Source organism: Macaca fascicularis, chromosome 19 (assembly GCF_037993035.2).
Source record: "Macaca fascicularis isolate 582-1 chromosome 19, T2T-MFA8v1.1".
NCBI lineage: Eukaryota > Metazoa > Chordata > Mammalia > Primates > Cercopithecidae > Macaca > Macaca fascicularis.
In genome coordinates this window covers 43,972,737-43,993,310 of record NC_088393.1, presented here as the reverse complement: position 1 = coordinate 43,993,310, position 20,574 = coordinate 43,972,737, and the positions used below count along the sequence as shown (strand labels likewise).

Here is a 20,574-nt window from a genome sequence, read left to right as displayed (position 1 = left end):
TATTGAGGCAGGGTCTCACTCTGTCAACCAGGCTGGAGTCCAGTGGCGTGATCTTGGCTCAACTGCAACCATGGCTCCTGGGTTCAAGAGATTCTCCTACCTCAGCCTCCTGAGTAGCTGGGACTACAGGTGCATGCCACCTCACCCAACTAATATTTTGTATTTTTAGTAGAGATGGGGTTTCACCATGTTGGCCAGGCTGGTCTCAAACTCTTGACTTCAGGTGATCTGCCCACCTCGACCTCCCAAAGTGCTGGGATTACAGGTGTGAGCCACCACGCCCGGTCTATTTTTACTTTTATAAAAACAGTCTCCTTATGTTGTCCAGGCCGGTTTTGAACTCCTGAACTCAAGCAATCCTCCTGCCACGGACTCCCAAAGTTCTGGGATTTACAGGCATGAGTCACTGAGCCTGGTCTTTAAATGCTTTAAAAGACAAAGAACAGTAACACAACACAAATCAAATTGTAATCATATTTTAAGATAAACACTGTTAGCTAGCAGGCAGTGTTATATAATTCAAAATTCTAAGTGAAAACCACATTCAACCTAAAATTTCAAACCTAGTTATCAACCAAAAAAGGTAGAATACAGACACTGTCAAGCTTATAAGGATCCCAGACTTTTATCCCAAATTCACTTTTATCAAAGTAAACAAAATAAGAATGTGCTTTTTACAAAAATGAGAAGCTAAACCAAGAAAAAAAAAAAAAAAAAAAGACATAAGCTCCAAGAAACCAGTGACCCAATATAAGAAAGAGGCACAGGAAATTCCCGAGATGATCAGGTGCTGGGTATCTATTTATTTATTTAATTTTTTTTGAGACAGGGTCTTGTGGTGTCACCCAGGCTGGAATGCAGTGGTGCCATCACAGCTCACTGCAGCCTCGACCTCCCAGGCTCAAGCCATCCTCCGAACTCAGTTCTTTCGCCAGCTGGCTTCTTTTTACTTATTCATTGATGAATCCCAAATACTAATTTATTCACCCTACAGTGGTGAAAACTCTTAGAATTATCTTCACTAAGTAATAAAAGTTAACATCATCAAAAATGGAACACATTGACACTGTGTGTCTCCTGATGGGATAAACCGCATTAATTATATGGTATTCCTTCCAAAGATGTATAAAAGATGAGGTACATCCAAATTAAAGAACACTCTACAAAATAACTGTCCCGGCGCGGTGGCTCGTGCCTGTACTCCTAGCACTTGGGGCAGCAGAAGTGGGTGGATCTCTTGAGCCCAAGAGTTTGAGACCACACTGGGCAACATAGCAACACCCCATCTCTACAAAAAATAAAAAATTAGCCAGGCGTGATGGCGCAGGCCTGTAGTCCCAGCTACTCAGGAGGCTGAAGCAAGAGGGTCCCTTGAGCTCAGGAGTTCGAGGCTGCAGTGAGCTATCATCGCGCCACTGTATTCCAGCCTGGGCGATAGAGCAAAGCCCTGTCTCCAAAACTAAAACCAAAAAACAAAACCCCCGAAAACTCACCATCACCAAAAACAAAATAAGTAACCTGTATTCTTTGAAAATGTCAAGGTCGTGAACAGGTAGGATACACAGAAAACAAATAGGTGGAAGATTTAAATCGAAACATTTTAGTAGTTTCATTAAATGTACAGAGGAGAGTATGTGCCTATCATTGGGAGTCTGAGACAAGATAAAAGCACGGATCTCATAACAATAAATTACTTTGAAATCTTCTTTCTTGCTCAGTACAGCTCCGGCCGCGGCGCTGCCTGGCTCTCGTATTCCTGGTTCTCGGCGGGCTGTGGGGCCTCCGCGCCGCAGCCGCAGCCGTTAGTCTTGTCGGGTAGGTGACTCCTTCAGTGAGCAGCGGCAGCGACAAGAAAGGCCTGGCGGGGCTGCACTGTCTTCCCACCTACCCGAGGACCCTGAGGAGAAGCCTCCGGCCCCGAAGGAAGTCTGGAGAGCTGGGCCGGCCTCTGCCGCCGCCATGTTGGACTGGAGGCACGCACGCTCCCAACGCTCTGCGCAAATCACCGCGAGAGCGCCTGGGGCCTCTGGTCGTTTGACCGCGTCCTTGGAACCCGACGAGACTTGCCGTTCCCGGGGGAGGGTGTGTGTGTGAGTCGGGGGGCGGAGGCCGTCTACGCCAACGTAGGGGCGGGGGGAGCCGAGATTAGAGCATCAGCCTGAGGGAAGCGGTGCTTCTGGTTCTCCGCTCCGCCTCCGATCTTTCAGCGAGGCCTCGGGCCAGTCATCTCGCCCCCTCGTACCTCAGTTTTGCCATCCGTGAAGTGGAGCTGGGCCTGCATGACTTACTCGTTCATCAGGGGAGGGGGCCTTGAAGCTCTGGGAGCCCTTTCAAAGGACGTTGCCTTCCACGAAATCGTACCTATCGTTAGTCACTCTGCGGTAACCACCCGGATTTGAGTTGGGGGTGTTTGCACGGTCATTCAGCTTCCTCTTCACCCTCCTGCCGTTCGTCTTCCCCTCCAGTTTATCTCCTGAAAGAGTTTGAAAGTGAGCCTTGTCTATTATTGATAAGCTCCTGGCCGGGCGCGGTGGCTCACGCCTGTAATCCCAGCACTTTGGGAGGCCGAGGCGGACGGATCACGAGGTCAGGAGATCGAGGCCATCCTGGCTAACACTGTGAAACCCCGTCTCTACTAAAAAATGCAAAACAAAATGAGCCGGGCGTGGTGGCGGGCGGCTGTAGTCCCAGCTACTCGGAAGGCTGAGGCAGGAGAATGGCATGAACCCGGGAGGCGGAGCTTGCAGTGAGCCGAGATTGGGCCACTGCACTCCAGCCTGGGCGACTGAGCGAGACTCCGTGTCAAAAAAAAAAAAAAAAAAAAAAAAAAACCCGGCCGGGCGCGGTGGCTCAAGCCTGTAATCCCAGCACTTTCGGAGGCCGAGACGGGCGGATCACGAGGTCAGGAGATCGAGACCATCCTGGCTAACCCGGTGAAACCCCGTCTCTACTAAAAAATACAAAAAACTAGCCGGGCGAGGTGGCGGGCGCCTGTAGTCCCAGCTACTCGGGAGGCTGAGGCAGGAGAATGGCGTAAACCCGGGAGGCGGAGCTTGCAGTGAGCTGAGATCCGGCCACTGCACTCCAGCCTGGGCGGCAGAGCGAGACTCTGTCTCAAAAAAAAAAAAAAAAAAAAAAAAAAAGATAAGCTCCTGTAGGTGTATGTGGCATTTCCCTTAAAACATGCAGATCAAAGGAAAGGCAATCTTCTTCCCACCCTACAAAGCAGTTAACTTGGCAGAGGCCACCCCTTGTATGGAAAAGAGAGCGAGACTCCGTCTCAAAAACAAACAAACAAACATAAAAATAAAAAATAAATCTGAAACATGGATGTCCCGTTGATTTAGCAGACCTAGCTGACCACACAAGGTGCTCTATTGTTAGGCTGCATCACGGGCCGCAAAGACCCAGGTATCTATCCAGTTGCTAGAAACCATCATGAGAGTTAGATACCACTTTTCTGCTGGAAATACAGACCATTTCCTGAAGCGGTATCGTTGAGGTAAAACATAGGCCTTTTGCAATCTTACATTTTGAGTAAGGCCAAACCTGCCTAGTGTTATAAAACCAGGCAAAAAACCCAGGTACCCAGTCTTGCAGGATAGAAATGTGTGACTAAAATGAAGCATCGATCTGAGAAGACTACAAATTAGCGGGAACGATTGGACAGGAGCATGCTATACATTACTTAGATTAATGTTGAGATTTAAGAAGCCAGGATATTGGTTTGTTTGTGAGGGGTGCCCATCTACTTTATGTAAGAGGCTATAAACTACACTTTCAGTTTCTGCTTAATCCTTGCTCAAAAAAGGAATAATTTCTTATTCCAAAGTAGACATTGGTACATCTTTTACTAGGTACATAATTTAGGATCAGTCTAATAAAGCTCCTTAGAAGTACTTACAGTACACCCTCACAAGGGTGTACCATCTATCCATTATTTAAACAGAAATTAAAATTCTACCTTCGTGGAGAAATTTGCCAAGTTTTCATGGATTCAATACTCATTAAATACTTTTAGCCTGGGGCCAGGCGCGGTGGCTCACGCCTGTAATCCCAGCACTTTGGGAGGCCAAGGCTGGCGGATCACGAGGTCAGGAGATCGAGACCGTCCTGGCTAACACGGTGAAATCCCGTCTCTACTAAAAATACAAAAAATTAGCCAGGCGTTGTTCCAGGCGTCTGTAGTCCCCAGTACTCGGGAGGCTGAGGCAGGAGAATGGCCTGAACTCGGGAGGCGGAGCTTGCAGCGAGCCGAGATCGCGCTACTGCACTCCAGCCTGGGCGACAGAGCGAGACTCCGTCTCAAAAAAAAAAAAAAAAAAACTTTTAGCCTGACTTGATCTTTAACATAATTATTGGTGTAAAACAATGGCTTCTGTGGAAAGTTAAAGTTTTAGTGGTTTGCTATTTGTAAAATACAGGCTTTTTCATGTATCATATTAGCATATAAGCTGGCTTAATGATTAGTACTGATCTTAAAGTTGCTAAGACACTAGATATCTGTTACTTTGTAATTTGAGTTTTTTTAAAAATACCGAAATTGGCTTTCCGATGTGTGAAAAGGACTATTTATTAGATACTTGTTTTTAAATTTACATTCAATTAATTAAAGCTAGACTCTACTCTTTATATTCTTAGGCTTGGTATACTATTTATATGTTTTGTAATAAGTGTATAAAAATAATACCTTTGACTTTGTATATATACAAAAAGAAATATTCTTTCTTGCTTTAAAAGGCATGTTGGATTTGCATTCTAGCCCATAATAAATATAACTATTTTAACATAAAAATCTATTTATGTTGTTTATCAGATATTAGGGTTGTTTTTCCCTCTCCTGTCAACCTTCAAATAAAATCGATGCTCCAGAATGATGCCCTTTTATCATAATTTTATAAATACCTGGCTCCAAGGTGACTACCTGATACAAAGATACAATGCTGGTCTCCCAAACAGGCAACCCACGTTGACACTCACACAGCTTCCACTCACACCTGCGATCACAAGGCAGCATCTTCGGGCCCTCGTCGCCCACGAACCGCTCCCAGAGAGCATCCGCGCACAATCTCATCCCATCCACGATTTTGATTCCTTTCCTTCCGCTTCTTCAACCCGATCCGGGACGAGACTATCAGGTCCCATCTCCACCTTCACCTTCATTTTCAGCGCAATGCAGACTAAGCCCTGGACTCACCCATATACAGATTGAACTGTCCACTCAGTGTTTCATCCCCTCTGCATTCTGAGGGCGAGTTAGCATCTGGGTATGTGAGTTCCAAACTAACAGCCAGGACCAGGCTTGGAGCGAAGAATGCTTTGGCTCGCATCGTGGCTGGGTTGACCGTGTCTCTGCCCCGGACTACATTTCCCATCGGTTCTACCGCTTGCAGCTACTTCCGCCGAGAACCGGAAGCACGTTTTCCTGCGTCGTACCCCAGATAACAGAGCTGCCAGGGATAATCAGGCCTGGCCAGTCTAGCGGGCGAGCCAGCCCCATAGCGAGCCGCTCGGCATGAGGGCTCTGCGATCCTCGGTGCAGAGGAGCGGTAAATGGAAACAAACCCGGCTTGGCGATGAGAGGTGTAGGGAAGTCCCGCAGTAGGGCTCTGGACTACATTTCCCAGAGGATCCCGCAGGCCAACACCACGTCTCGCGAGATTTCGGCTTCCTCTTAGCCAGGTGGCGGGACCGTTTGCTGTGCCGAATTAGCTGCCGCGGAAAGCTGAGGGTGAGGAATCCGGCTCCGGTCATTTTGTGTGTGGAGGGCTGAGGAGAAGATTTTGCGTGTGTGATCGCCATGGTTGCCGCGGGTCTTCGTAGTCTGTGACTGTGGCTGTGTGGTGCTGACTCTGGGTGATCAGGTGGGCGCTTGTGACTGTGCGCGCCCGGAGTGGATGTGTGTCCCGAACGAGCCTTGTGGCGCGTGCGGATGTGGAGAACCGGTGACTGGGTGGTTGGACTGCGTGTCCCGGGGTGGGTGTTTGACTTTACCTGTGTGTGCTGTACCGTGTGTGCGTGAGTTGCAGGTCTGTGGCTGTGCAGGTGCAATTTGTGTGGCCCCTTGGTGTGTGTGAGAGACCCCTTGGTGTGTGTGAGGCCCCTTGGTGTGTGTGAGAGAGGAAAGTGCGATTGGCTGTGAGGCAGTGGGGAAGTGGATATAGGGAGGTGTGTGTGCGATTGGGGCTTTGTGTGTCCCCTTGAGAGAAAAAAACCCGTTAGGCAGTTAGAGTGGGTCCTTGATAAAACTCCTTTAAACAGAGAAATAGCCAGAAAAATCAGGCTGCAGGCACAGATAAGGAAAACTCGCACAGGGGGTTGTTCTAAAGACATTCCTCAGCTGCGCTGATAAGGGACCAAGGCCCAACATAGAAACGCCTTTGTCCTTTGTGTGACCAGCGGGCTTCCAGGAAATAGTCGCTTCTTTTGTGGGCATGTACACGGTGGGGTGTTAGATTTTGAAGGGAAGGTGAGGGTTAAAGAAAGAGAGAGTTGGCGGCTCTATGGCGGGGACCAACTAAATCCCAGAGCCCACTGCCGCTCACTGGCTGGGGTAACTACAGGCCTGAGCAGGAGGGGTCTGGGCGGTATGGCTTGTTGCCTGGGAGAATGTTTATAAGGATGTTTCTTGGGCCTTTGCCCAGCAGGATGTGATAAGGAAGTCAGGCGGTTGGGAAGGATGTTTTTCACAGCCCAAACCACAATGGAATGTTTCCCTCTGACCAGGATCTGTGAAATGGTGGGGGCTTACAAAATGGTGCAGCTTGGACTAACAGGTTCCGGCGGCCACTTCCTTTTTTGGATATGCTTTAGACTGAGCCCAGCCTCTTTGAATCATAACTTCAGTCCCTGATTGGTTCCGAGCCAAGCTTTCACTTCAGCCCCTGATTGGTCCTGGGCCAAACTTTCACTTCAGCCCCTGATTGGTCCTGCGCCAAACTTTCACTTCAGCCCCTGATTGGTCCTGCGCCAAACTTTCACTTCAGCCCCTGATTGGTCCTGGGCTAAGGTTCCAGGGCCAAGTTGAGTAGTGCTTTCTCCAAGACAGCGCACAGACCGACCAGTCAGCAGATTCCTCCCCTTTCCAGTTCATAAAAGCCCCAGATTCAGCCTCCTAGTTGGCAGCCCTCTTTCGGGTCCCCTCCGCTGGACAGAGCTTTCTTCTTTTGCTTATTAAACGTCCGCTCCGACCTCATCCTTTGTGTCCATGTTCCTTAATTTTCTTGGCCGTGAGAGAAAGAAGGCAAAAAGAGCCTTTACCCTAACAACTCAATTGCTGGAGAGATTAGTGCATATTCTATGTGGCATCACACACCGTAGCCCTGGGATTGAAAGCCATGCAGTTTATGGGATGGTGTTAATCTCAGTCCAAATAGGTAATAAGATCTTTTGCTTTGCTGTATTTTAGGGTAGGAATGAGATTGGGGGCTTGATCAATAGTTTGTACCAGTAGGACCAGGGATTTGCCCAGTCATCTGTGAGTAAATGCTTCGGCCAGTTTCCATGTCTGTATTGAATTAAATGCTCATACGGTTCTGTGATTTTCTCAAATACAGATTTGGTCTTTGTCCCTATTTCCTCGCATACAACTCCTAAAATCCTTGGAATCTCCTAAGTACTGGCTTTTTTTTTTTTTCTTTTCTTTTCTTTTCTTTTTCTTTTTTTTTTTTTTTTGATGAAGTCTAGCTCTGTCACCCAGGCTGTAGTGCAGTGGCGCGATCTGCACTCACTGCAACCTCTGCCTTCCGGGTTCAAGCAGTTCTTCTGCCTCACCCTCCCGAGTAGCTGGGACTACAGGAATGCGCCACCACGCTGGCTAATTTTTGTATTTGTTTTTTCAGTAGAGACAGGGTTTCACCATGTGGGCCAGTCTGGTCTCGAACTCCTAACCTCAGGTGATCTGCCTGCCTTGGCCTCCCAAAGTGCTGGGATTACAGGCATGAGCCACCGCACCCAGCCTTTGGGTTTTTATATGTCAGCAATTGACCGATAGCTTCAGGATGGGGGCTGGTCATCAGAAAGACCAAGGCAGGATTAGAGGGTTGGGACTTTCAGCCCCTACCCTCCCACCCCTGGGGAGTGGAGGGAACTGAGGATTAAGTTGATGGCAAGTGGCCAATGGTTTAATCAATCATGCCTGCGTAATGAAGCCTCCTTACAAACCCAAAAGGAGTGTATTTGGAGAGCTTCCAGAGAGCCTAATACATGGAGGTTTCTGGAGGGTCGTGCCCAGGGAGGGCATGGAAGGTCTGTGCCCCTTTCCACATACGTCACCGTAGGCATCTCTTCATCTGTATCCTTTGGAATATCCTTATAATCAGCCAGTAAATGTGTTTCCCTGAGGGTCCGTGAGCCATTTTATTCTAGCAAATTAATCTAACCCAAAGAGGGGGTCGTAGGAACCCCGAATTGAACCTGTCAGTCAGAAGTTCTAGAGGCTGGGACTTGTGACTGGTGTCTGAAAGGGGAGCAGTTTTGGGGGCTGAGACTTCAACCTGTGGGGTGACGCTATGTCATGGTGTATAGTGTTAGAATCGAATTGGTGGACACCCAGCTGGTGTCTGCTGCAGAACTGATTCCTTGCTGTTGATGGAGAGAAATCTCATATTTTGAGGCCACAGAAGTCTTCTGGGTTGATTGTTGTGGTTTTGGTGTGAAGCAGAGGAAGAAACACAGTTTGAGTTTTTTCCAAATGGGTTCACATTGGGGGTTCTCAACCTCGAATCCATCAACCCCATTGCTGAATTTTTATTTATTTATTTATTTTTATTTTTGAGGTAGGGTCTCACTCTGTCTCCCAGGCTGGAGTGCAGTGGTACGATCTCGGCTCATTGCAGCCTTGATCTCCTGTGCTCAAGTGATTCTCCTACCTCAGCCTGCCAAATAAGCTGAAACCAGAGGTACACACCAGCACTCTGGCATAATTAAAAATAATTTTCAGTAGAGAAGAAGACTCACTATGTTGCCTGGACTGGTCTTGAACTCCTGAGTTCAAGTGATCCTCCCACCTCTGCCTCCAAAGTGCTAGGATTACAGGGATGAGCTACCTCACCTATCACTGATTTTCTCTTTTCTTTTTTCCTTTTTTTTTCTTTTTTCTTTTTTTTCTTTTTCTTTCTTTTTTTTTTTTTTTTCTGAGACAGAGTCTCACTCTGCCCACTGCAGCCTCTGCCTCCCAGGTTCAAGTGATTCTCCTGTTTCATCTTCCTGAGTAGCTGGGATTACAGGTGTCCACCACCACACCCAACCAATTTTTTACAGGGTTTTACCATGTTGGCCAGGCCAGTCATGAACTCCTGATCTCAGGTGATCCACCCACTTTGGCCTCCCAAAGTGCTGGGATTACAGGTGTGAGCCGCCACACCCGGCCTTTTTTTTTTTTGAGACGGAGTCTCGCGCTGTCGGGCAGGCTGGAGTGCAGTGGCCGGATCTCAGCTCACTGCAAGCTCCGCCTCCCGGGTTTGCGCCATTCTCCTGCCTCAGCCTCCCGAGTCGCAGGGACTACAGGCGCCCGCCACTTCGCCCGGCTATTTTTTTGTATTTTTTTTTAGTAGAGACGGGGTTTCACTGTGTTAGCCAGGATGGTCTTGATCTCCTGACCTCGTGATCCGCCCGTCTCGGCCTCCCAAAGTGCTGGGATTACAGGCTTGAGCCACCGCGCCCGGCCAACCCGGCCTTTTTTTTAAGACAGGGTCTCAGTCTATTACCCAGACTGGAGTGCAGTGGCAGGATAGTGGCATACTACAGCCTTGACCTCCGGGGCTGAAGGGATCCTCGTACCTCAGCCTCCCAAGGAGCTGGGTTACAGGCATATGGCACCATGCTGGGCTAAAATTTGTATTTTTTGCACAGACAGGGTTTCGCCATGTTGCCCAGTCTGATCTTGAACTCCTGAGCTCCAGCAATCTTCCCACCTGAGCCTCCCAAAGTGCTGGGATTACAAGGAAGAGCCACCGCACCCAGCCTATCACTGCATTTTTAAAGGGAAGGAGGACTATAGTGAGATTCACTAAGGGTTACAGAAAAGGTAGAACCCTAGATAGATTTAAAGACAGAGATTATAATATACTTGAGATGATAATATCCAAACTTAGCTTTCATAGGTAGGGAAATTTGAAGTACATCAGGCTATAAGGTGGCATACTGTGCAACTAATTAAAACTGTGTTTGAAAGAGAGCAAATACATTTTCATTATTATGAGTAATATTAAGCAACAATGAAAATAAATAGAAATACTCAAGAAATTGTTACATTTAAATCGTCCTTTTTTGGAAAGAGAAGTATTGATATTTTTAAAGATTCTAATCAAAATTTCTCTTTAAAAAAAATTGATTCGGCGGGGCGCGGTGGCTCATGCCTGTAATCCCAGCACTTTGGGAGGCTGAGGTGGGTGGATCACAAGGTCAGGAGATTGAGACCATCCTGGCTAACGTGGTGAAACCCCGTCTCTACTAAAAAAAAAAAAAAAATTAGCCAGGCGTGGTGGCGGGCGCCTGTAGTCCCAGCTACTCGGGAGACTGAGGCAGGAGAATGGCGTGAACCCAGGAGGTGGAGCTTGCAGCGAGCCGAGATCACGCCACTGCACTCCAGCCTGGGCGACAGAGTGAGACTCCATCTCAAAAAAAACATAAAATAAAATAAAATTGATGAGTCTATGGAAATAGGGAGGGAATAACGTATGTTTATTGAACACCTAATATTCCACTTACCTGAATGTCATTTATTCTTTATTATAGTTTTGTTGTTGTTGTTGTTGAGACAGGGTCTTGCTCTGTCACCCAGGCTAGAGTGCAGCAGGGTAGTCACAGCTCACAGATGTACACCACCATACCTGGCTTTTTTATTTCTTTATTTATTTATTTATTTATTTTATTATTATTTTTTTTTTTGAGACGGAGTCTTGCTCTGTCGCCCAGGCTGGAGTGCAGTGGCCGGATCTCAGCTCACTGCAAGCTCCGCCTCCCGGGTTCACGCCATTCTCCTGCCTCAGCCTCCCGAGTAGCTGGGACTACAGGCGCCCGCCACCTCGCCCGGCTAGTTTTTTGTATTTTTTTTAGTAGAGACGGGGTTTCACCGTGTTAGCCAGGATGATCTCGATCTCCTGACCTCGTGATCCGCCCGTCTCGGCCTCCCAAAGTGCTGGGATTACGGGCTTGAGCCACCGCGCCCGGCCTTTTATTTTATTTTATACTATTTTTGCAGGCTTGACTTGAACTTCTGGGCTAAAGCGATCCTCCTGCCTTGGCATCCCAAAGTGCTGGGATTATAGGCATAAGCCAGTGTGCTCAGCCACTATTACAGTCTTGATAGTAGAAGTGTCTCAGTGTACTGGAAAACTTTGTCTAAATTTCAAAAAAATATTAAAAAACACATTGCTGTTATTTGGCCAACACGGATTTCTTTGCTCCATCATTGTTTATTGGCATTATTAGCCTGTTGACTTTCAATTTCCTTAAATCCCTTCTGTTCCATTTTTGGTTTTTTTTTTTTTTTTTTTGGTCCCCCAAATAGAAGTTTTTTTTTTTTTTTTTTTTTCTGATACGGATTCTCACTCTTGTCACCCAGGCTGGAGTGCAGTGGTACGATCTCAGCTCACTGTAATCTTCACCTTTCAGGTTCAAGCGATTCTCCTGCCTCAGCCTCCTGAGTAGCCTAGATTACAGGCATGCGCCACCATAGCCCACTGATTTTTTGTATTCTTTTTTTTTTTTTTTTTTTGAGATGGAGTTTCACTCTTGTTGCCCAGGCTGGAGGGCAATGCCACGATCTCTACTCACTGCAACCTCTGCCTCCCGGGTTGAAGCGATTCTTCTGCCTCAGCCTCCCAAGTAGTGGGGATTACAAGTGTAAGCCACCAAACCCAGCTAATTTTTGTATTTTTAGTAGAGACAGGGTTTCGCCATGTTGGCCAGGCTGGTCTGGAACTCCTGACTCAAGTCATCTGCCCACCTCGGCCTCCCAAAGTGCTGGGATTACAGGCATGAGCCACTATGCCTGGCTTTTTTGTGTTTTTATATTTATTTATATTTTTTAATTTATATTTTGATACGGAGTCTCGCTCTGTTGCCCAGGCTGGAGTACAGTGGCACGGTCTTGGCTCACTGCAACCTCCACCTCCCAGGCTCAAGTGATTCTCCTGCCTCTGCCTCCTGAGTAGCTGGGATTACAGGCACCCACTACCACACTTGGTACTTTTTGTATTTTAATTAGAGACAAGGTTTCGCCATGTTGGCCAGGCTGGTCTCGAACTCGTGACCTCAGGTGATCTGCCCCCCCCCCCCCCCCCCAGCCCTCAGCCTCCCAAAGTGCTGGGATTACAAGCTTGAGCCACTGCCCCTGGCCTTTTTTGTATTTTTTTTTTTTTGAGACGGAGTCTCGCTCTGTCACCCATGCTGGAGTGCAGTGGGGCGATCTCAGCTCACTGCAAGCTCTGCCTCCCGGGTTCACGCCATTCTCCTGCCTCAGCCTCCCGAGTAGCTGGGACTACAGGCGCCCGCCACTACGCCCGGCTAATTTTTGGATTTTTAGTTGAGATGGGGTTTCACCGTGTTAACCAGTATGGCCTTGTGATCCGCCTGCCTCGGCCTCCCAAAGTGTTAGGATTAAGTAGATACCAGGTTTCACTGTGTTGATCAGGCTGGTCTCGAACTCCTGACCTCAAATGATCTACCCCTCTTGGCCTCCCAAAGTGCTGTGACTACAGGCATGAGCCACCACATGTGGCCAAAATATTTATATTTTGATGGACATAGTTCCCCAATTTTTTCCTGTGTGTTTGTGTTCATTTTAAGGAATGGTTGATCACATTCAAATAGATTCGAGTTTAGAAGTAAGAAATGAAACCACAAAGAAAAAGATAGGCTTCAGTAAAATGCACATAAATTAAAATTTCTATACAGCCCACTTCCTTGAAGGAATTTAAATGTGGACAGATTGGAGGGGAAACATTTGCAGCAAAAATCATAAGTAGAAGGAAACAATGGTTAAGTACACAGTGCAGTAGCCATTTAGGAAAGTTATAAGCCATTTAAATGCCACATATAAGGTGTTTTTGATGATAAGAAAAAAATCAAAGTGTAAAGGGGAATACAAAATTACATGTGTACTGTGGTCACATCTGTATTGTTCTGTGTATGGAAAACAGACTGGGGAGAAATAGCGTTAAGTCCTAATAGTAATTTTCTTTTTCTCCCTTTTCTTCTTGTTTTTTCTTTTGCCTGTCTCCCTCAATATTGCATATCTTTTCCGTTGAAAAGTATTGTATTATATATCTACCAACAAGACATTCGTTTCAGATTTTTTGGTTTTGTCTTCAAGGAACATTCTTCTGCATACAACTTCATACTTTAAAAATTCTCTGGCCTGGCTCAGTGGCTCATGCCTGTAATCCCAGCACTTTGAGAGGCCGAGTGGTGGCTGGGCGCGGTGGCTCAAGCCTGTAATCCCAGCACTTTGGGAGGCCGAGACGGGCGGATCACGAGGTCAGGAGTTCGAGACCATCCTGGCTAACACGGTGAAACCTCGTCTCTACTAAAAAAAATACAAAAAACTAGCCGGGCGAGGTGGCGGGCGCCTGTAGTCCCAGCTACTCGGGAGGCTGAGGCAGGAGAATGGTGTAAAAACCCGGGAGGCGGAGCTTGCAATGAGCTGAGATCTGGCCACTGCACTCCAGCCTGGGTGACACAGCGAGACTCCGTCTCAAAAAAAAAAAAAAAAAAAAGAGAGGCCGAGTGGAGTGGATCGCTTGAAGCCAGGAGTTCAAGACCATCCTGGCCAACATGGTGAAACCCGGTCTCTACCAAAAATACCAAAATAATTAGCCAGGTGTGGTGGTGTGCACCTGTATTCCCAGCTACTTTGATGGCTGAGGCACAGGAATCACTTGAACGCAGGAGGCAGAGGTTGCAGTGAGCTGTGATCACCTCACTGTACTCTAACCTGGGCAACAGATTGAGACTTGTCTCAAAAAAAAAAAAAAAAAAATTATTGGCTGGGCGTGGTGGCTCACACCTGTAATCCCAGCACTTTGGGAGGCCAAGGCGGGCCGATCACCAGAGGTCAGGAGTTTGAGACCAGCCTGACCAACATGGAGAAACCGCATCTCTACTAAAAATACCAAATTAGCCAGGTGTAGTGGCGCATGCCTGTAAACCCAGCTACTTGGGAGGCTGAGGCAGGAGAATTGCTTGGACCCAGGAGGCAGAGGTTGCAGTGAGCCAAAATCGCACCACTGCACTCCAGCCTGGGCAACAAGAGTGAAACTCCGTCTCAAAAAAAAAAAAAAGAAAAAAACAAAACTTTACTTTGGATAAGTACTTAGAAATGGAATTTCCAGGTTAGCCACTAGATATTATTAATGGATTTAATATGAAAAACCTTTACTTGAGGATATATAAACCTTTAAAAGACAGGGTCCCTATTCTTTAGTTATAAATAAAGCAGCATTTGTAAGGTAATATTCAGAAAACAGCTGGGCGCAGTGGCTTAGGCCTGTAATCCCAGCACTTTGGGAGGCGGAGGCAGGTGGATCACGAGATCAGAAGATCGAGACCATCCTGGCTAACACGGTAAAACCCCATCTCTATTAAAAACATACAAAAAATTATCCGGGCGTGGTGGCGGGCACCTGTAGTCCCAGCTACTCAGGAGGCTGAGGCAGGAGAATGGCGTGAACCCGGGAGGTAGAACTTGCAGTGAGCTGAGATTGCGCCACTGCACTCCAGCCTGAGTGAGAGAACGAGACTCTGTCTCAAAAAAGTAAATAAATACAAATTCAGAAAACATCAGATAATATCATATAAAGTCCTCCTGTTCATGCTGATGACATTGGATGGCCAGTTAAGGATGACGCTTCATTCTGTCCCCTGCAACCACGGTCCTGTCATGACCAAATGATACTGCCCCTATGAGACCGCTGTGGATGTGAAAGCATTTCCTCAAGTTAGCTTTTTGGCCTGCTGTTTTTAATCTAATGATGGGATATCCAAAGTGAAACTAACGGAGTGAAATGATTGTGCATCTGTTGGGGGTAATCAGAGACAGCTAGAGCAAGGGCAGACACCTGCTGAACTCATCTCTCCTAAGAGCGGAAGCGAGCAGCAGTGTTGCTAGCAGGGCTACTGCGCATCTGTACACGTGGCTCCAATGGTTCTGACTTGTTTTTTTTTCCCAGTATGACCCTAATACATGGGGCAAGTTAGAAAATCAGAGTTGGCCGGGCGTGGTGGCTCACGCCTGTAATCCCAGTACTTTGGGAGCCAAGGTGGGTGGATCACTTGAGACCAGGAGTTCGAGACCAGCCTCGGCAACACAGTAAAACCCCGTCTCTACTAAAAATACAAAAATTAGCTGGGTGTGGTGGCAGGCGCCTATAATCCCAGCTTCAAGAGGCTGAGGTTGCAGTGAGCCGAGATCAGGCACTTCAGCCTGGGTGACAGAGCGAGACTGTCTCAAAGAGAAAAAAAAGGGGGGAAAGGAAAGAAAAGAAAATCACAGCTTGTTCGCCACTTGCAGCTAAAGCAACAACACACATGCACAAAAATTATTCAGTAAAAGCAAAACAGTTTTAACGTATCTTGAGATTTTGTTTTATATCCAAAGGAAGACTCTATCTTTTATGTTTGAACTACCCTTTGGAAAATGCCTTCTATATAACAAATGTTGTAATTTTCTAATTGGACCTTGAGGTCTCTCAGGAGAATGGGTATAAACTCTAGTCTCACCCTAATGGGGCTCTAGGGGAGGGGCTTGTGGGTCTTTACAGTAGCCTTTCACTGGACATTTATTTTTCCTGGCCAACAGCCTAATGCTCAAGTGTCTGACCCATGGCCAGGTGTCTCACAGGAAACTTGTTTATACTGGCAGATGCCTTGCAACTTTTGTCTGACCTGTGTGCAGTTTATTCCTACCATGATACCCACTCTTTTTTTTTTTTTTTGAGACGGAGTCTCGATCTGTCACCAGGCTGGAATGCAGTGGCGTGACCTTGGCTCACTGCAACCTCTACCTTCTGGGTTCAAGCAATTCTCCTTCCTCAGCCTCCCGAGCAGCTGGGACTACAGGTGCGTGCCACCACGCCCAGCTAATTTTTGTATTTTTAGTAAAGACGGGGTTTCACCATGTTGGCCACGATGGTCTTAATCTCTTGACCTCGTGATCTGCCCGACTCAGCCTCGCAAAGTGTTGGGATTACAGGCGTGAGCCATCCAACTTGACTTTTTTTTTTTTTTTTTGAGGCACATCTTGCTCTGGTGCCTAGGCTGGAGTGTAGTGGCAGGATCACAGCTCACTGCAGCCTCAACCTCCTGGGCTCAAGCAATCCTCCCACCTCAGCCTCCCAAGTTACTGGGACTACAGGCATGTCCCACCACCTCTGGCTAATTTGTATATGATACATATTTTTGTAGAGATAGGGTCTTGCCATGTTGCCCACCTGTGATTACAGGTGTGGGTTACCACACCCAGCCAATGTACATTTAATTATCGAAGTGCTAGCTATACTATTTTATGGAAGTACTAACTAGCGAAGTGCATTAGAGGTTTTTTATTGTTTTTGTTTGAGACAGAGTTTCGCTCTTATTGCCTAGGCTGGAGTGCAGTGGTGCAATCTCGGCTCACCGCTACCTCAACTTCCCAGGATCAAGCAATTCTCCTGCCTCAGCCTCCCAAGTACCTGGGATTACAGGCATGTGCCACCACCCCCGGCTGATTTTGTATTTTTAGTAGAGACTAAAATGATCTCCATGTTTTGTATTTTTAGTAGAGACTAAAATGGTCTCTCCATGTTGGTCGGGCTGGTCTCAAACTCCCGACCTCAGGTGATCCATCCGCCTTGGCCTCCCAAAGTGTTGGAATTATAGGCCTGAGCCACCACGCCCGGCCAATAGAGGTTTTTAAACTTTTTGTAGATAGTTTTGAAAGATCCTGTCTTCCTTTAAGAAATGAGAAAAGGCTGGGTGTGGTGGCTCATGCCTGTAATTCCAGCACTTTGGGAGGCCAAAGCAGGTGGATTGCTTGAGCTCAGGAGTTTGAAAGCAGCCCGAACAAATGGCAAAACCTCGTTTCTACTAAAAATACAAAACATTAGCTGGGCATGCACGCCTATAGTCAAAGCTAACACAAAGGCTGAGGTGGGAGGATCACCTGAGCTTGGGAAGTTGAGGCTGCAGTGAGCTGTGATCATGCCACTGCACTCCAACCTGGGCAACAGAACGAGACCCTGTCTCAAAACGAAAACAAAAAAAAATGAAGCAAGAAGGAAAAAAAATAACAAGAAAGAAAGTGGTAAGGGAGGAGTGCCTATTTATTAAGCTTTTGTTGTAAATAGTAATTTGCATATCAGATGTTTACTGTAATATTCTTTCAGTTTTGCCTGGCCTACAGCTTGCTGTGTGCTTTTGTACTCTGTTTCATTTATTTAGGAAATAATATATCAATGTGTTTTATTCATTCTCAGCTCTAACCATGGAATATTGGGATTGCCCCATTCTGTGAAGGAGGTTTGCCGGTCGCAACAGGAATATTCATGAACATGGAGGTACTTTGTTTAAGTTACACTAACTTTTTTACTCTTCCCCACTCTCATCCTATCCAGTCTGCTCACTATATTCTTCCATCCTTCAGCACCCTTCTATCTCTTCCTTCATCTTAAAAACCTTTCCTTTAATTTCAACAGCGCTGCATGGGTTTGTCATTTCAGGGGTTGGTCATGTTCCAGGATCTGTTTATACACTTCTCTCAGGAGGAATGGGAGTGCCTGGACGCTGCTCAGAAGGACTTATACAGAGATGTAATGATGGAGAACTACAGCAGCCTGGTCTCACTAGGTAAGGATGTCTATCCGCAAATAACTCATGAATTTTGGGTGTACCTTTTAATTGTCTGGGTGAATTTTTACCTGTTGCCTAGGGAATTGTTTTGTTTTGTAGATTAAGAGATGGGCAGCTCTTTGGGGTCCCTCCATCTTCTCCATGCTTCAGACCTTTACACCTTTCTCTAGTCCTTCATGAGGACTAAGGGACTAACTTTGAATTCAGGAACAACAGGAGTATGTCTTACTTCTTTTCTTTCTCTTTTTTTTGAGACAAAGTCTCACTCTGTCACCCAGGCTGGAGTGCAATGGCGTGATCTCAGTTCACTCTAACCTCCATCTCTCGGGTTCAAGCGATTCTCATGCCTCAGCCTCCTGAGTAGGTGGGATTATAGGCATCCACCACCATGCCTGGCCAATTCTTGTATTTTTAGTAGAGACAGGGTTTCACCATGTTCGTCAGGCTGGTCTTAAACTCCTGACCTCAAGCAGTCCACCTATTTTGGCCTCCAAAATGCTGGGATTACAGGAGTGAGCCACCATGGCTGGCCGTCTTACTTCTTTTCTTATAAACAGGTCTGTGTATCCCAAAGCCTGATGTGATTTCCTTACTGGAGCAAGGGAAAGAGCCCTGGATGGTTTCAAGGGACGTCCTGGGAGGATGGTGCCCAGGTGAGTAAGGACTGAGCAGATGGGGAAGACACTGCTGTTTAGAACCCAGCCTGTCAGGGAGGCAGCACCATACAGGTATTGGTTGAGGAGTCTCTTCCTTAAGGTCCATTGTAAGGGTTGTGGCCTAAGAAACATGGAGAAAAGTCATAATACCCCCCAACACACACTTTTAAAAATGTATTTATTTATTTATTTATTTTGAGATGGAGTCTCACTCTGTCGCCCAGGCTGGAGTGCAGTGGTGTGATCCCGGCTCACTGCAACCTCTGCCCCCGAGTTGAAGCAATTCTCCTGCCTCAGCCTTTGAAGGAACTGGCATTATAGGTGCCCACCACCATGCCCAGCTAATTTTTGTATTTTTAGTAGAGATGGGGTATCTTTTTTTTTTTTTTTTGAGACAGAGTCTCACTCTGTCGCCCAGGCTGGGGTGCAGTGGCCAGATCTCAGCTCACTGCAAGCTCCGCCTCCCAGGTTCACGCCATTCTCCTGGCTCAGCCTCCCGAGTAGCTGGGACTACAGGCGCCTGCCACCTCGCCCGGCTAGTTTTTTGTATTTTTTAGTAGAGATGGGGTTTCACCGTGTCAGCCAGGATGGTCTTGATCTCCTGACCTCGTGATTTGCCCGTCTCGGCCTCCCAAAGTGCTGGGATTACAGGCTTGAGCCACCGTGCCCGGCCAGAGATGGGGTTTCACCATGTTGGCTAGGCTGGTCTCGAACTTACCTCAGGTGATCCACCTGCCTCGGCCTCCGAAAGTGCTGAGATGACAGGTGTGAGTCACTGCGCCTGGCCAAGAATCCCCTTTTACCTTCACCTTTTCAGTCTCTACTACCCTCTTGTCATAATTTCTTCCCATTTCTTTTTTTTTTTTTTTTTTTTTTTTTTTTTTTGAGACGGAGTCTCGCTCTGTCGCCCGGGTTGGAGTGCAGTGGCCGGACCTCAGCTCACTGCAAGCTCCGCCTCCCGGGTTCCCGCCATTCTCCTGCCTCAGCCTCCCCAGTAGCTGGGACCACAGGCGCCCGCCACCTCGCCCGGCTAGTTTTTTGTATTGTTAGTAGAGACGGGGTTTCACCGTATTAGCCAGGATGGTCTCGATCTCCTGACCTCGTGATCCGCCCGTCTCGGCCTCCCAAAGTGCTGGGATTACAGGCTTGAGCCACCGCGCCCAGCCTCTTCCCATTTCAAAGAATAAAGTTACCTTCTTCGGGAGCCATCTCTTTCCTCTATCTTGGAGCTACTTCTTTCCCTTTGAAATTTAAACCTGTATTCTTGCTTTAAAGAAAAATCTTGCCAGGCGCGGTGGCTCACGCCTGTAATCCCAGTACTTTGGGAGGCCGAGGCGGGCAGATCACGAGGTCAGGAGATGAGACCATCTTGGCTAACATGGTGAAACCCTGTCTCTACTAAAAATACAAAAAATTAGCTGGGCGTGGTGGTGCGCGCCTGTAGTCCCAGCTACTTGGAGGCTGAGGCACGAGAATGGTGTGAACCCGGGAGGTGGAGCTTCCATTGAGCTGAGATGGCCCCACTGTACTCCAGCCTGGGCGACAAAGCGAGACTCCGTCTCAAAAAAAAAAAAAAAGAAGAAAAATCTTTCAAAATATATTTATTTTTCATATTGATCCTTAACTTTTTTTTGTCTTGTCTTTTCTTGTCTAGTTTTCCTTTGATGCAGCCATTTCATTCATCAATGGATATTCATTCACTTTTTTTTTGAGATGGTTTCACTCTTGTTGCCCAGTCTGGAGTGCAATGGCACGATCTTGGCTCACTGCAACCTCCGCCTCCTGGGTTCAAGCGATTCTCCTGCCTCAGTCTCCCGAGTAGCTGGGATTACAGATGCACGCCACCACACCTGGCTAATTTTTGTGTTATTAGTAGAGACGGGGTTTCACCATGTTGGCCAGGCTGGTCTCGAACTCCTCACCTCAGGTGATCTACCCACCTCAGCCTCCCAAAGTGCTGGGATTACAGGCGTGAGCCACCGCGCCTGGCCTTTTTTTTTTTTTTTTTTTTTTTGAAACAGCGTCTTACTCTGTCACCCAGGCTAGAGTGCAGTGGCGTGATATTGGCTCACTGCAACCTCCACTTCCT

At 47.2% G+C, this 20,574-nt stretch overlaps 1 protein-coding gene and 1 long non-coding RNA gene across 5 annotated transcripts in view; one reads left to right on the top strand and one right to left on the bottom strand.

Annotated features, from left to right (window-relative positions):
• Positions 1-460: 460 nt before the first annotated feature.
• Positions 461-5,110, bottom strand: LOC141409090 (uncharacterized). The gene is made up of 2 exons (XR_012427529.1): positions 4,981-5,110; positions 461-2,635 (listed from the first exon to the last, which is right to left on the bottom strand). It is a non-coding gene; the product is annotated as an uncharacterized lncRNA (long non-coding RNA).
• Positions 5,111-5,700: 590 nt separating this feature from the next.
• Positions 5,701-20,574, top strand: part of ZNF850 (zinc finger protein 850) — a 30,874-nt gene continuing 16,000 nt past the window's right edge. The window contains exons 1-4 of one of the 4 annotated variants that reach the window (XM_045381128.3): positions 5,701-5,731; positions 17,457-17,537; positions 17,700-17,826; positions 18,387-18,482. In XM_045381128.3, coding sequence (XP_045237063.2) covers positions 17,526-17,537; positions 17,700-17,826; positions 18,387-18,482 — 235 coding nt within the window. In that variant the 5' untranslated portion in view covers positions 5,701-5,731; positions 17,457-17,525. The other 3 variants (XM_045381131.3, XM_045381129.3, XM_045381130.3) reach the window with 3 other exon arrangements.